General features: G+C 63.8%; 1 protein-coding gene across 1 annotated transcript in view; it reads left to right on the top strand.

Moving 5' to 3' along the window:
* Window positions 1–13,537, top strand: part of MYO15A (myosin XVA) — a 50,497-nt gene that overhangs the window by 25,446 nt on the left and 11,514 nt on the right. The window contains exons 33-60 of the mRNA XM_032617626.1: window positions 116–188; window positions 385–573; window positions 801–961; window positions 1,069–1,163; window positions 1,665–1,785; window positions 1,985–2,052; window positions 2,126–2,203; window positions 2,361–2,541; window positions 2,633–2,765; window positions 3,091–3,196; window positions 3,336–3,408; window positions 4,438–4,559; window positions 4,735–4,794; window positions 5,232–5,307; window positions 5,594–5,709; window positions 5,798–5,916; window positions 6,994–7,135; window positions 7,596–7,707; window positions 7,803–7,877; window positions 8,266–8,444; window positions 8,949–9,064; window positions 9,319–9,391; window positions 9,864–9,936; window positions 10,169–10,242; window positions 10,472–10,554; window positions 11,794–11,924; window positions 13,008–13,102; window positions 13,269–13,346. Of these exons, the coding sequence (XP_032473517.1) occupies window positions 116–188; window positions 385–573; window positions 801–961; window positions 1,069–1,163; window positions 1,665–1,785; window positions 1,985–2,052; window positions 2,126–2,203; window positions 2,361–2,541; window positions 2,633–2,765; window positions 3,091–3,196; window positions 3,336–3,408; window positions 4,438–4,559; window positions 4,735–4,794; window positions 5,232–5,307; window positions 5,594–5,709; window positions 5,798–5,916; window positions 6,994–7,135; window positions 7,596–7,707; window positions 7,803–7,877; window positions 8,266–8,444; window positions 8,949–9,064; window positions 9,319–9,391; window positions 9,864–9,936; window positions 10,169–10,242; window positions 10,472–10,554; window positions 11,794–11,924; window positions 13,008–13,102; window positions 13,269–13,346 (3,002 nt within the window). The remainder of the gene's footprint in view (window positions 1–115; window positions 189–384; window positions 574–800; window positions 962–1,068; window positions 1,164–1,664; window positions 1,786–1,984; window positions 2,053–2,125; window positions 2,204–2,360; window positions 2,542–2,632; window positions 2,766–3,090; window positions 3,197–3,335; window positions 3,409–4,437; window positions 4,560–4,734; window positions 4,795–5,231; window positions 5,308–5,593; window positions 5,710–5,797; window positions 5,917–6,993; window positions 7,136–7,595; window positions 7,708–7,802; window positions 7,878–8,265; window positions 8,445–8,948; window positions 9,065–9,318; window positions 9,392–9,863; window positions 9,937–10,168; window positions 10,243–10,471; window positions 10,555–11,793; window positions 11,925–13,007; window positions 13,103–13,268; window positions 13,347–13,537) is intronic.

Raw genomic sequence — 13,537 nt, forward strand, 5'->3', positions numbered from 1 at the left:
GAGGTCAGTGTGTGTGGGCACATGGCGGCTGGACCTGGAAACGGGGAGGGGAGCCAGGGCCGTGAGATGCAAATTCAGACGCTCCGGGCTGAGCCCTGCACCCGCTGCCGTCCAGGTGACCAGTTCTCCTGCCCGGTGCACTCCTGGAGTACGGGGGAAGAGGTGGCTGGAGACATTCTGAGGCACAGGTGGGCTCCTGGAATGCCCCACCCAGTGCACCCCTGTGCACCTCGGAAGGAGGAAGGGAGGGACGAGAGGCCAGGGCCCCAGCCCCGGAGGGTCCACTCCGGCCATGAGTGGTGTCTGGCTCCCATCCCAGGGTCTCCCCCAGTGGTACCTCTCGGCTCTGTCCCTTACTCCCAGCCCTTCGCGTGCTGTCTCCAGGGGGCTGACCGACGGCTGGCGGGGCTGGACGGTGGCTAGGAAGAAGGGGGTCCAGTGGGCAGAGCTGGCCGGCCACGACTACGTGTTGGACCTGGTGTCGGACCTCGAGCTACTCAGGGAGTTCCCGCGACAGAAAGCCTACTTCATCGTGGGTGCAGAGGGGCCCACGGCTGGCAGGGGAGGTCCCAGGTAGAGATGGCCTCTCCTAGCACAAGGCTCCCCCTCCTGGATGCTGGCGGTGGGGGACTACGTTCTGAACTTAAGCTTCAAGGTCCTCACTGAGGTGGGGCTCGCCAAAGGGCCCTGCCTTTAAAGGGAGAGAGTCAGCCAGTTCCGGGGCACAGGAGAGAACGGGGGTTCTGGTAGGTCTCTGGGTCTCTGGGGGGTCAGCTGCTCTGTGTTCTCCATCCCCACAGGGTGTTTGGCAACAGCTGGGACTCGGACGAGGACGCGCCCGCTAGGCCCCAGCCCCTGGGGCACATGCCCGTCGTGGCCAACTCCGATGGGTACTGCAGCCACAATGAGGACGGTACGAATGGGGAGATTGAGGCCCAGAGAGGGACAGCGACCTACCAAGGTCGACCAGCAGTGGCCGCTGTCTCTGGTTGGGGGGGAGCCTGGGAGCCGGGAGTGGTCATCAGCAGGAGAAAAGGACTTGACTTTTGTGTCCCCCAACCCCGCCAGACTCGGACAGCCTTGGGGAGCCCGCTGTGGCCCACAAAGGACTGGACTGCTACCTGGATAGCCTCTTCGACCCCGTGCTGTCCTACGGGGATGCGGTAGGGACGCAGCAGGGCATTTGCAGACCACAGCACGACGTGTGCACAGAGGAGCCTCTCTCAGCCAGGGTCGTGGGGTGGCGTGCCCTCTCTGGATCTCTGCTGGGGGTCAAGCAAAGGATGAGGGTGTCCTTACAGCTAGAGGTGCTCGGAAGGACCCACAGCTGGGGGTCCAGGACACACTGGGAGCGGGCCCCCGGGCACCCTTGCTCACTCTGGGAACTCCCAGGAGCCCCTCCAAGGCATAACGTGAAGCCCTGAGCGGGGCGCAGCCCCTTTGAGCCTCAGTTTGCTCCCCTGTGAAAGGGGTGGGTTGGGGCTCGCAAGGTTGCCGGAGGCCTGACCGGGGCACCGTGTGGGCAGAGGCCGGGCACACAGCAGATGCTGGCCGGTGGGAGGCCCCCGGGACACAGGCGGTGGCGGTGTCAGGTGCCTGTTGCCTTGGAAGCTGGGGAGTACGGCACTGGGGCAGTCACTTGAGCCACGCACCCCCGCTCCCAGGACCTGGAGAAGCCAACAGCCATTGCCCACCGCATGAAAGGGGGAGGCCAGCCTGGTGGAGATGGCAGTAGCGGCAGCAAAGGCGGCCCCCGGAGACCTCCAGAGCCAAGGCCAAAGCTAAGTCAGTGGCTGCCCCCGGTCGGTTCCAGGGTCGGGCAGGGTGGAGCCCCTCGGTTCTCAGGGCTGCTTTGGCCCTAGAACAGAGGCAGCCTCGGCCGTGGGGAGAGGTTGAGCCGGCGGAGGAGGGGCAGGCACGGTAGGGGATCCCCCCCATCTCCCAAGCCTCTGGATCCACGGCCCCTGACACGGCCCCCCCGCAGTTCCAGGCCTGGACGCCTCCACGTTGGCCCTGCAGCAAGCCTTCATCCGCAAGCAGGCAGTGCTGCTGGTGAGTGCCGGGGCTTGGAGACTGCGGGGGGCGGAGCCTGGGCCTGCCCGCTCACCACCGCTACTCTCCCCAGGCCCGGGAGATGACCCTGCAGGCCATGGCGCTCCAGCAGCAGCCCCTGAGTCCCAGCCCAAGGCCATCGCCCCCAGAGGTGAGTCTGGTTCCCCACTTGAGTGCTGTGGTGCCCTGGGGCATCGCTGCGCCTCTCTGAGCCAGGAGCCCCCTCAACCCCTCTTGGGCAGACGTGGGGTCCCTGAGAGCAGACTGATGTGTCCCGGGAAGTCCACCCCACACCCTGCTCTCCACAGAAACCCATAGCGCCAGAGGCCCGGCCGAAGTTCGTAGGCACCGGACTCCCGGCCAAGCCTGTGCTCTTGCGTTGTGCTCCGAAGCCTGTGGCTCCCGCTCCTCTGGTCAAGGCCCCGAGGCCCCCCACCAAGCCCGTGGCCGTCCCCATTCTAGCTCAGGACCGGGCGCCTCCAGAATCCAGTGAGTGTCCTCTCCCGGCCGGGGGGCCTCCCACTTCCCAGGGCGGGGCTGGGAGGGCACTCTCACCTGTGCCCCCATGCCCCTGCCGCAGCTTCGCCCAGCCTAGAGCTGGTCCGGTCCTCGACCCTCAACTCGGAGCACTTCCCGCAGCCCACGCAGCAGATCAAGGACATCGTCAGGCAACACCAGCAGCTGCCCCGGGGAGGCCGGCCCGAAGCCTTCAGGTCAGCCTGGCCTCCCCAGCCCTCCAGCCATCCGGACGGCGGCCTCCCCACGGGCCTGCGCAGCCACCACCCGTGTGCCCATCTGCTGGGTTCGCAGCCCCCCCACCCAGCAACTTCTAGGGAGTGAGTCTGTTCACACAGGTGGTCCAGATGAGCCACCCGGGCAGAGGGAGGCCAGGACTGCTCTCTAGGGTGTGCTGTGTGTCCCCACACCCGTCTCTGGTCCTCTCTGGGTTCTCGTTTATAGTGATGGGGGTGGAGGAAAAAGTTCCCTATTGTAGAGTTATGTGGCTGGGAAGAGGAGACTCAGTGTCCCACCCACCAGGAAGGACGGCGGGAGGGTGTTCGTGAAGCGGCCGGACCCCCACGAGGAGGCCCTGACGATCCTGAGGGGGCAGATGAGCCATGCAGCGGCAGCACCTGGCACTCAGGTGAGGGGCAGGGTCTGGCTGGGCCCAGGTGGAACAAAGGACAAAGTGGGGCCTCTGGGGGAGCCTCAGAAACCAGCTGGCCCCTGTAAGCTGTGGCCTTGCTGCTCCCCCCTGAGCGCTGTCTTTGGGGCAGGGACAGGTCCCCAGAGAGGCCGTAGCCCTGGTGAAGCCGGTGACCAGCACACCAAGGCCATCCGTGGGGCCCACTCCAGGTGAGGGCCAGGAAGGAGGGAGGGAGGGGCCCGAGGGCAGGTGTCCAAGTGTGAACACAGGTGAGACTTGGTCTGCGTGACAGTGGCACGTGTGTCCGTGTCCCTGGGCCCGTGTGGACCCACAGTGTGGACGTTTGTGTAATTGCATCAACACTTAACACTGATTTCAGTCCCAGCCCACTCTGACTTCACTAAATCCACACTAAGACCCTTCAACACAGTACCATTTGTGCCTCTAGATGTTACAGGTGGGGAGACAGGCACAGAGAGGTTAAGTGACTTGCCCACGATCACACAGCTCAACAGTATCAGATCAGGGATAGAAACCCAGGCCTCCTGGCGTCACAGCTGGAGCCCTAACCTCTGCATCTCCTGCCTCACGGCAGCCACAGCCCTCTTAACAGAGATCAGTCGGTTCACGTCAAGCCTGCCAACAACGCTCCAGTGGCTCCTGGGATAAACTCCAGACTCCTCACTGTGGCCCACGTGACGCAGCATGACCTGCCCACCTTCCCAATCCCATCTCCTCCCGCTCCCCCCTCAGACACTCTGTTCCTCACTGTTTCTGGCACACTCCTGCCTCAGGGCCTTTGTCCTTGCTGTTCCCTCTGCCTAGAATGCTCTTCCCGGAAGATCTTTGCACGCTCAGCACCTCCTCAACATTCAGGTCTCAAGTGTCACCTCCTCAGAGAGGTCTGCCCGACCGCCCAGACCGAACGCCCCTCACAGACCAGCCCCCAGACTTTCCTAAGTCACTGGTTTTATTTCCACCCCAGCTCCCGGCACTGAGAGCTCTGTCCTTCTGAACTGTCTGTTCCGCCCACACCTGCCGGGGCCTGGCCTCCAGGCAGCGGCCTGTCTCTCCTGCTCCCAGGCCCCCGGCCCCTGGCTGGGCCTGCGGGCGCCGGGTCTCCACGTGCGGGGAGGAGGGCTGGGCTGTGTGAGTGTGCACGTGTGCCCGCGTGATCAGGTGTGTGTACGCCACGGGCCAGGAGGCCTCTCTGCCCCAGCCCGCTCCCACCCCTGCAGTGCTGGCCTCACGGTCCCTGGAGCCGGCCGAGGACCCCGTGCAGACGCGGCTGCACCGCCTCCTCAGCCCCGATTTCTACGGCTACCAGGATGCCCCCTGGCAGATCTTCCTGCGCAAAGAGGTGTTGGAGCCCGGCTGGGGCTGGATGGGGGCAGAGGGGCCCGAGGCGGGCGGGACACCGGGTCAGGGCGGAGCTGAGCCAGGGTCAGGGTCAGAGCGCGGCTGGTGCAGAGCGAGTGGGGCTGCAGCGGGGGAGGGGCCTCCAGAAGGTCCTCACGGAAACCCTGCCCCCACAGGTGTTCTACCCCAAGGACAGCTACAGCCACCCTGTGCAGCTGGACCTGCTGTTCCGCCAGGTGAGGGCCTCTCCTCCCTAAATGCCCCGTGTACTCAGCAGGGCAGGGGGTGCGTAGCCTAGCCGTCTGCAAATCCTCCTCCTTGGATTTGGGGTCCTCGACCACAGTGAGGAGGGGAAGCTGTTCTGCCGAGGCCCCCACTGTAGACAGGGTTGAAGAGCCCACAGTCCCACCTAACCAGACCCACAGCAGGTCTGAGCTGCACGGGGTCTGGGGTCCAACCCAAGCCCCACCATACAGATGAGGAAACTAGGGCTTGGGGAGGGTGGAGGTGAGGAGAAGGAGAGCATCCTCGGGAGTGGGATCTGATTTGCACAGATGACCCCACTGTTGCGTAAAGGCACCCCTGCCACATTCCCAGTCGTCCTAAAACGGTCCAGCATGGGCTCCCGGTTGGGGGAGTCCCACGGGCTGCCGGTGTCACACTCATCCCACAGATCCTGCACGACACGTTCTCCGAGGCCTGCCTGCGCATCTCTGCGGACGAGAGGCTCCAGATGAAAGCCCTGTTTGGTACCATGGGGGGCCAGGGGGAGGGAAGGATGTCGATGGGGCAGCCAGCTAGACACCCCACCCCTGCCAACCCTCCCCGCTCTGCTCTTGGCCTCTCCCACGGCCTGGCCGCAGGTCTGGGTTGGGCTCGGCCTGACCGGCTGTGGCCTCGGCTGTCCCTGTCTGTCTGTGGACATCAGTTTCCCAGTATGGACACTGGGAACACAACAGACTGACACCTCCTTGCTGAGGGTCAGCCTCCCCCTATGCCACGTGGGTCAGTCCCGACCCGACCTGTGTCCCTTAGCCCAGAACCAGCTGGACACGCAAAGGCCCTTGGTGACGGAGAGTGTGAAGCGGGCCGTGGTCAGCATTGCACGCGACAGCTGGGAGGTCTATTTCTCCCGCCTCTTCCCTGCCACGGTGCGAGCCCCCTGCCTGCCCCCTGCCCGCCCAGGGGCTCCAGGGATGAGGCCGGAAGAGCCTCACGTGCCCCTCGTCCCCACCCCAGGGCAGCGTGGGCACCGGCGTGCAGATCCTAGCTGTGTCCCACACGGGCATCAAACTCCTACGCATGGTCAAGGGCAGCCACGAGGCCGGTGGGCCGCTTCGGGTCCTGCGCACGTACAGGTGACTGGCGGGTGGGCGGGGGTGGGGCCGGCCGGACGCTGGACGTGGGCTGGCACCAGCGGTTCCTCACCGGCTGGCTTCACGGCCGTTGACTGAGCACGGTCGGCCCTCCATATCCGCAGGCTCCACATCCACAGATTCGACCAACCGCGGATGGAAAATATTCAGAAAAAAAATTTCAGAAAGTTCCAAAAAAGCAAAGCTTGAATTTGCCACTCACCAGCAACTATTCACATAACGTCTACTTTGCTTTTATGGCTATCTACACAGCATTTACGTTGAATTAGGTGTTAGGAGTAATCCGAAAAGAAAAAAAATGATCTGGAGGTGGTTTAAAGCGTACGGGATGTGCATAGGTTATACGCAAATATCAGGCCATTTTATAGGAGGGACTTGAGCATCCGTGGGCTTTGGTGCCCCCGAAGGGCCCTGGACCCAGTCCCCCTCGGATACCGAGGGGCGACTGTACCTACGATATGCACGGCTCTGTGCCAAAGCCCTTCAATCAGGGAGACAGGCTCATAGGGAGGTGTTGCTTGTCTCGGGTCCCACAGCCAAGAAGTGGGGAGCTGGGAGCCACTACCCCATCCCCATCTCCGGCCACGCTGCAGCCTGGCCCTCACAGAGCTCGCCGTGCAGCGGGGGCGACCGTGTGAACAGCCAGATGCAGACGCAGCTCGGAAGGGAAAGGGTGCTTCGGCGGCATGAGACCTTCCTGAGTCCTCGGACTCCTCCCTCCTAGCGGCCCACTTGTCCTTTATACCAGAGCACGGGGGGAGCCTCACTCACCGGTTAGGTGCAGGCTCCTTGCTTCAGGAGCTGGAGAGTTTGCTCAAGGACTGAAAGAGATGGATTTGTGTGGGCAAAATCTGGGAGGTTGGGTCATGAGGCAAAAAAATAAAAGGCACAACTTGGGGAGGGCTGGAAGGTTGTGGGTCCACAGGGTGTGGGCAACACAGTAGAGCTGCGGGCAGGAGGGGTGGGGAGGCCGGCAGGCGCAGAAGGAGCAGGACGGTGGGTGGAGGGCATCCTTCTAGCTGCGGGGTCCTGCCCTCATGCCACTTTCTCATCCTCCAGCTTTGCAGATATCCTGTTTGTGACCATCCCCTCCCAGAACATGCTGGAGTTCAACTTGGCCAGCGAGAAGGTCATTCTCTTCTCAGCCCGAGCTCACCAGGTCAAGACCCTGGTGGACGACTTCATCCTGGAGCTGAAGAAGGTCAGGGCCCTCCCACAGATGCCCCCAGCAGGGCTGAGGGCCCAGAACGGGGCTCATGCCTGGGAAGCATGGATGCGTGTGTGCGGCAGCAACTGTGTCCATAGGCTCTTGCACCGGCTGTGCCTTCCAGCTGGGATGCCCCTTCCCCTCTGCCTGCTCCTTCAAAGTCCTTTACTAATGCCTCCGGGCTCCATGGCAGCTGCATTGCTCATCCTCCTGCAAGGACTGCATTGCTCGCCGCTGCCCACTGCGGTGGGGGCATCCGCCCCCATGCTCCCTCCAGACCAGGCAGCCCCCAGGCCCGGCACCTGGCCTCAGTGGGGAGACTTCGGGAGGGGTGGAGGGGGTGAGGCCTGGGCCAGTGCTCTGACGTCCTGTGTGAGGGGCAGGGGAGTGGCCCCTGGCCTCCTGGAGAAGGGGGATGGGACTGCAGCCCTCACCCAGCCCCTGGCTGACCCAGGACTCAGACTACGTGGTCGCTGTGAGGAACTTCCTGCCTGAGGACCCAGCGCTGCTGGCCTTCCACAAGGGTGACATCATCCACCTGCAGCCCCTGGAGCCACCTCGAATGGGTCAGCGCCACGGGGAGGGGTGGGCACGGTGGTGGGGGAGGCGGGGGCGGGGGAGGGCGCTTCCCAGCGGGTGCTGACATAGGTCCGGCCCTCAGGCTACAGTGCTGGCTGCGTGGTCGGCAAGAAGGTCGTGTACCTGGAGGAGCTGCGGCGTCGAGGTCCTGACTTCGGTAGGTGCCCCGGGACTCCCGTTCAGCTGCCACAGCTACCAGACCTAGAGACCCCAAACAGCGGGGGCCCGATTCTGGGTTCCGGGGTCCCAAAGGGTCTGGCCCGGCTGCAGCTCCTAAGGCGGCCATGCAGCCCAGGCCTCTGCCCACATATCTGGCTAAAGGGTCTCCGTGGACATTAGCGTTTCCATGTGTGTGGCCGAGGGTCCACAAGCGCTGCATTGTGCTCTCTGCAGCTCCCGCTGAGGGAATGCCTTCCCTTCCCAGAGCTGTGTCCTCCTCTGTGAATGGCCCCGTGACACACCTCCCGCACAAGCTCTGTATCCCTGGGCCCCCCTGCTCCCCAGATGAGACCCTCGCGCTGCTCAGAGCCCTTCCCGCCCCCTAGGTTGGCGATTTGGGACCATCCATGGGCGTGTGGGCCGCTTCCCTTCCGAGCTGGTGCAGCCTGCAGCTGCCCCCGACTTTCTGCAGCTGCCTGCAGAGCCGGGCCGGGGCCGCGCTGCCGCCGTGGCCGCTGCCGTGGCCTCCACTGCCGCGGCCCGGGAGGTGGGCCGCAGGAGGGAGGTGAGAGCTGCCCGGGGCTGGGCCGAAGGGTAGACACAGCAAGGGGGTCAGCCTGACTGTGGAGGTGGAGGGGGGGCGCTCAGCCAAGAGCAGGCCACCCTGGGGCCCGGCAGCCTGGTTGAGCTAGCCAGACGTATGACCTATTGGGACGTGACCGCCCCCCCCCATGTGACCAGAGATGGCTGGAGGCATGGCCAGTGGGGTCGGGTGGGTGGGGGTCAGCGGAAGGGTTGTGACCAGGCCAATGGGGCAGGACCAGCCTGGGCCGGCCAGCAGGCGAAGTCCACCTGGGCCGGGGCGGGGCCAGGTGAGGGGGGCAGGTCCAGTCCTGTGGCACAGAGCTCGCCAGGGTGGAGAGAGAGAAAGCAGTGAGGGGTAAGGGTCAGCTGGACCAGGCCACCGGGGAGGCAGTGGGCCCACATGAGAGGGTCTGGGCACAGTCAGCCGGGGGTGGCATTGGGCCCGCTCTGACTGGGCGGGGTGCGGTGGCTGGCCCTCTTGCAGGGTCCCCCAGTCAGGGCTGGCTCCGCGGACCGCGGGGAAGACGGCCTGGCTCTCCCACCGTACACAATGCTCGAGTTTGCCCAGAAGTATTTCCGAGACCCTCAGAGGAGACCCCAGTGAGTGGTGGCCCCACGCTGCATCCCCCCCCTGGGGAGGGTCTCTCTGGGGCTTCTTGCAGCCGCCCAAGCGTGAGGCCCCAGTTCTGGGGGGGGATGAGAAACCCTGAGGTGTGAGGCCCGCCTGCAGCCTCCACTTCAGGAGCCTTGCTGCCCAGTGGGCTGACACTGAGTCAAGCACACTCCAGGTGGGAAGGGGGTGTAGCCAAAGCTTGGAAACAAGACTGGTCAGTAGTGTCCGCCTCCTGTTGCAGGGACGGCCTCAGGCCGAAATCCAAGGAGGGTCGGGAGTCCAGAACCTTGGAGGACATGCTTTGCTTCACCAAGGTGTCTAGCCCCAGGCCCCCTCTGTAAAATGGTGGTACAAGAGCCCCCTCCCAGGCCTGTGGGCCAAACAGCCTTGTCCCCAGTGGGACCCAAACACTCAGCACCCCGAGGGCCCGCGTTCCTCCCAGGGGCAGTGTCTTCCCTAGTGGCGTCCCGGCTGCTTTTTGGTGGTGTGGACCCTCCTGTCGTAAGAGGAGGCACCAAGTGGCCCTCCCCTCCTCCCCCTCCTCCCCCTCCTGACCCAGTCCTCCCATCACAGACCCCGCCCCCATGACAGCCCTTCCCATCAAGACCCTGCCCCCTCCCGACCCAGCCCCTCCCATCAAGACCCTGGCCCCTGGTCACCCAGCCCCTCTCCCCACAGACCCCGCCCCCTCCTGACTCAGCCCCTCCCATCAAAGGGCCCGCCCCCATGACTCAGCCCCTCCCACCAAGACCCTGCCTCCTGGTGACCCAGCCCCTCTCCCCACAGACCCCGCTCCAGGACTCCCTCATTGAGCTCAGCGACAGCAGCCTCAACAAGATGGCCACAGACATGTTTCTAGGTGTGGGGGTGGGACTGCGGCCAGGGCTCTGGGCCAGGTGGGACCCCGCACTGTGACCCCTGCTCACCACCACCCCTTCCCTCAACTCAGATGTGGGGCCCCTGCAGAGAGGAGGAGCCTCCCCCTCCTCCTCTGGCCACAGCCTTCCGGGGAGGCGTCCAACCCCAGGGTCCCCAAGGGGGGCAGGCAGCTGGGGGTCTGGTGGCCCGAGTGGGACAGGTGTTTCCTCCAGCTGTGATGCGGTTCATGGGGGACGCCTCGCTGAAGGGTCAGAGTGAACTGGACGTGCTTTGCACCCTCCTGAAGGTCAGTCCCGCTGACTGCTGGCGCTCCCTTGCCTGCCCCGTGGCTCAGTTTCCCCATTTATCAACAGAGTAGCAGGACTTTGGGGAGGGAAGCTCTCATGTGGCCCAAAGAGGAATGCATCCCACTGGTGGGGAGGGGTCTGGGGAAGGGGCACCAGGCCCATCTCCAAGTGCCACCCTGTTCCTGTGTGCTGGGCGTGTGACCTGTGACCTGGCCCGCCCTCCTACAGCTGTGCAGGGACCATGAGGTCATGCGGGACGAGTGTTACTGCCAAGTTGTGAAGCAGATCACAGACAACACCAGCACCAAGCAGTGAGTGTCTTCCCCTCCCCCAGCGCATCCATGCTCCAGGAGGGGCCAGGTCAGCCTCCGGAGTCTCTCCCCCTGTCTCTCCGTCACTTCATAGACAGAGCGTGCTTGGTCTGGGACAAGCTCTTTCTTGTCTCTGAGCTTCTGTTTCCTTATCTGGAAAATGTGGTGATAATGTGTGAGTCCAGGTTTTTGGTTGCAAGTGACAGAAACCCAATTAAATCTAGTTTAAGCAAAAGAGGGTTCGGGTAACTGAAAAGTCTAACATAGGACCTCAGGCACAGCTGGATCCAAGTGTCATCAAGAAGCAGTCCTTCTCTATATCTTGGCCCTGCTTCCTTCTGTGTTGATATCATTCCCAAGCAACATATCCCATAGATTGGAGAGAAACATTTCCCAGCTCAGCAATCCCAGGGAAAGCAAGACCGACCCAATATTTGCAGCAAAAATTCCCAAATCCAGTCTTATTGGTCCCATGCCCATCCCTGAGCCAACCACAACGGCTGGACGATACAGAGCTCTGATTGGCTAGACCTGGGTCATGTGCCTGTCCCCAAACCAATCACCATAGCCAGAGGGAGGCTGAACTCTAACTGGCCAGACCTGGCTCCCACACCCATCCCTAAACCAGTCACCGTGGTAGGGGGCTGCAGTGTTGTTGGCCGGTCCTGGCTCTGATACCCATCTCCAAACCACAGGGACCGGGGAGGGGTGGGTGGTTTCCCAAAGGAAGCCCAAGCGCCGTCCCTAGACGCCGGAGGTCCCCATAATGAAACCCTCACACCAGGGCAGCACAAAGGTGAGCTTCCATGTCCCGCACACGACCAGCACACAGTGGGGACCCAAAGCGTGTGCCACCCTCCCATCCACTTGCTCGCATCCCCCAGGAATTTCAGAGCCACTCAGCACGTCCTCCTAACCCCTCTCTCCCAGCCTTACCTGCCACCGGCTCTGCACAGGGTCCCCCGACCCTCCCGTCACCCAGAGACATGCCCCCGGGGAAGGCTTGTCTTTTGGCCGGGGGTGCAGGTGGGGGGCTCGTCCTCTGCCTTCCCTACCTCCCATCTGGATTCTCAATAGAACACAGCTTCTGCACGGCTCTGGGCGCGCCGGCCCTGCTCTCACTGGGCAGGGAGGAGGAGCCTCCTCAGAAGATGAGCCGCCTGAGAGTGGGAGAGACTCCTGGCGTGGCACCGTAGTGCGGCGGCCGCCTGCAACGCAGCCCCATGTGTGTCCTTGCAGGGACAGCTGCCAGCGAGGCTGGAGGCTGCTGTACATCGTGGCTGCCTACCGCAGCTGCTCCGAAGTCCTCCAGCCACACCTCGTTCGCTTCCTCCAAGACGTGGGCCGGACCCCAGGCCTGCCCTTCCAGGGTGAGGGGCCAGCGGGCGGGGAGCCAGGGCCACGGGCTTGTCTGCGTGAGGACCGGCCGGACAGCTGGCCGAAGGGCCTGGCCCTTCACAGGTGCCGGGCAATGTTTACTAACATCAGTCCATCCCCAAACGTTTGTGGAGGTCCCGCAGGGGCTGATGCGATGGGTTGTCTGATCTGATGGGGGGGAGGATGGCGTATCAGGGAAGGCTTCCCAGAGGAAGTGTTGCTCTGGGTCGTGAGCACATGGGAGGGATTTCTAGGTAGGCTGAGTAGCAGGGGTGAAGGCCCGGAGAGGAGGATGTGTGGCATGTGGGAGTGGAGGCGGAGGAGGCGGCAGGGCTCTGTTTCTCTGGTCTTTGGGAATCAACAGGGGTCTTGAGAGGGTTCAGGCAGGGGTGCCAAGGCTGGTGGCAGGGTCTTGGCCTTTTCCCCTTGGATTTTGGAGGAAAGGGGCCACTCCTCAGCCTCAGCCCCAGCCTAGCTTCCAGAGCAACCCCTGGGTCCCCCTAAGAGAGAGGCCGGGGCCCCTGTGGTTACCACGGCGGCCGTGAAGGAGACGGGGACCTCACTCCCTTTGTTTCTGAAGACTCCTCTTTGACTCAGGCCACAGACTTCCCTGGACTCAGAGGTGAAGAGACTCAGCTCCAGGGAAGGTGGCAGAGTGGGTCCAGCCCTCTTGACCCCTCCCCAGAGCAGGGCGAGGGCACTGCTTAGCCCAGAGAGATGGGGAAACAGATGGTGGGGGCTCCTGCCCTGGGATGCTGCGCACAGCTGTGTCATCTTAGCCATACACGGCCTGCGGGGGACAAGCCCCGAGTCACCAGCTGTCTGCGGGGCTCGTGGATAAGCAAGGCGTGCGGGCCTCCACTGCGTGGGATGGGGTTCAGATCCAGCTCTTACACTCTGGCTCTTGACCTTGGGTAAATCACTGCCTTCTGAACTGTCTCCTCAGCCGCTGAAGGGAGAGCAGACACACGGCCCCACCCTTCTACCCGCCCCCCGCTTGGACTCAGGGCTGGGGCCAGAGGAGCCCCTTTCTCCCCTGCCCACCCTGGGCCAGGCCCTGACTCCCGTTTCTGCAGGGATCGCCAAGGCCTGTGAGCAGAACCTGCAGAGAACACTGCGCTTCGGTGGCCGTCTGGAGCTCCCCAGCAGCATGGAGCTTCGGGCCATGTTGGTGAGCATTGGGGCGTTGGGGTGAGTGAGACGGCCCGGCCCAGAGACCCCGTCACGCGCACTCGCCGGCCCTGCCCGGTCCCTGTCGGGGACCCCCACGGAGGGGACAGCAGCTGGCCCAGAGCCCTGGCCCGGCCTTTCCCACCTCCGCAGTCTCCTCACCCCAGGCCGGCCGCAGTTCCAAGAGGCAGCTCTTTCTTCTCCCCGGAGGCCTCGAGCGCCATCTCAAGATCAAAACGTGCACCGTAAGTGACGGGATGTCTCCGTCGGGCAGGGACCCCAGCCTCCAGGGTGGGCCCCCAAGGGTGCTGAGCCCCCCAGGCTCCCCCACTAGGCAGGATTTATCTCAGAGGAGCAGCTTGAGCCTGGGGGAGGTGGGACCTCCAGCTCAGGATCAAACTGCAAGTAAGAGACAGGCCAACTCGGAACCCGAGTC

Source organism: Phocoena sinus, chromosome 20 (assembly GCF_008692025.1).
Source record: "Phocoena sinus isolate mPhoSin1 chromosome 20, mPhoSin1.pri, whole genome shotgun sequence".
NCBI classification, from domain to species: domain Eukaryota; kingdom Metazoa; phylum Chordata; class Mammalia; order Artiodactyla; family Phocoenidae; genus Phocoena; species Phocoena sinus.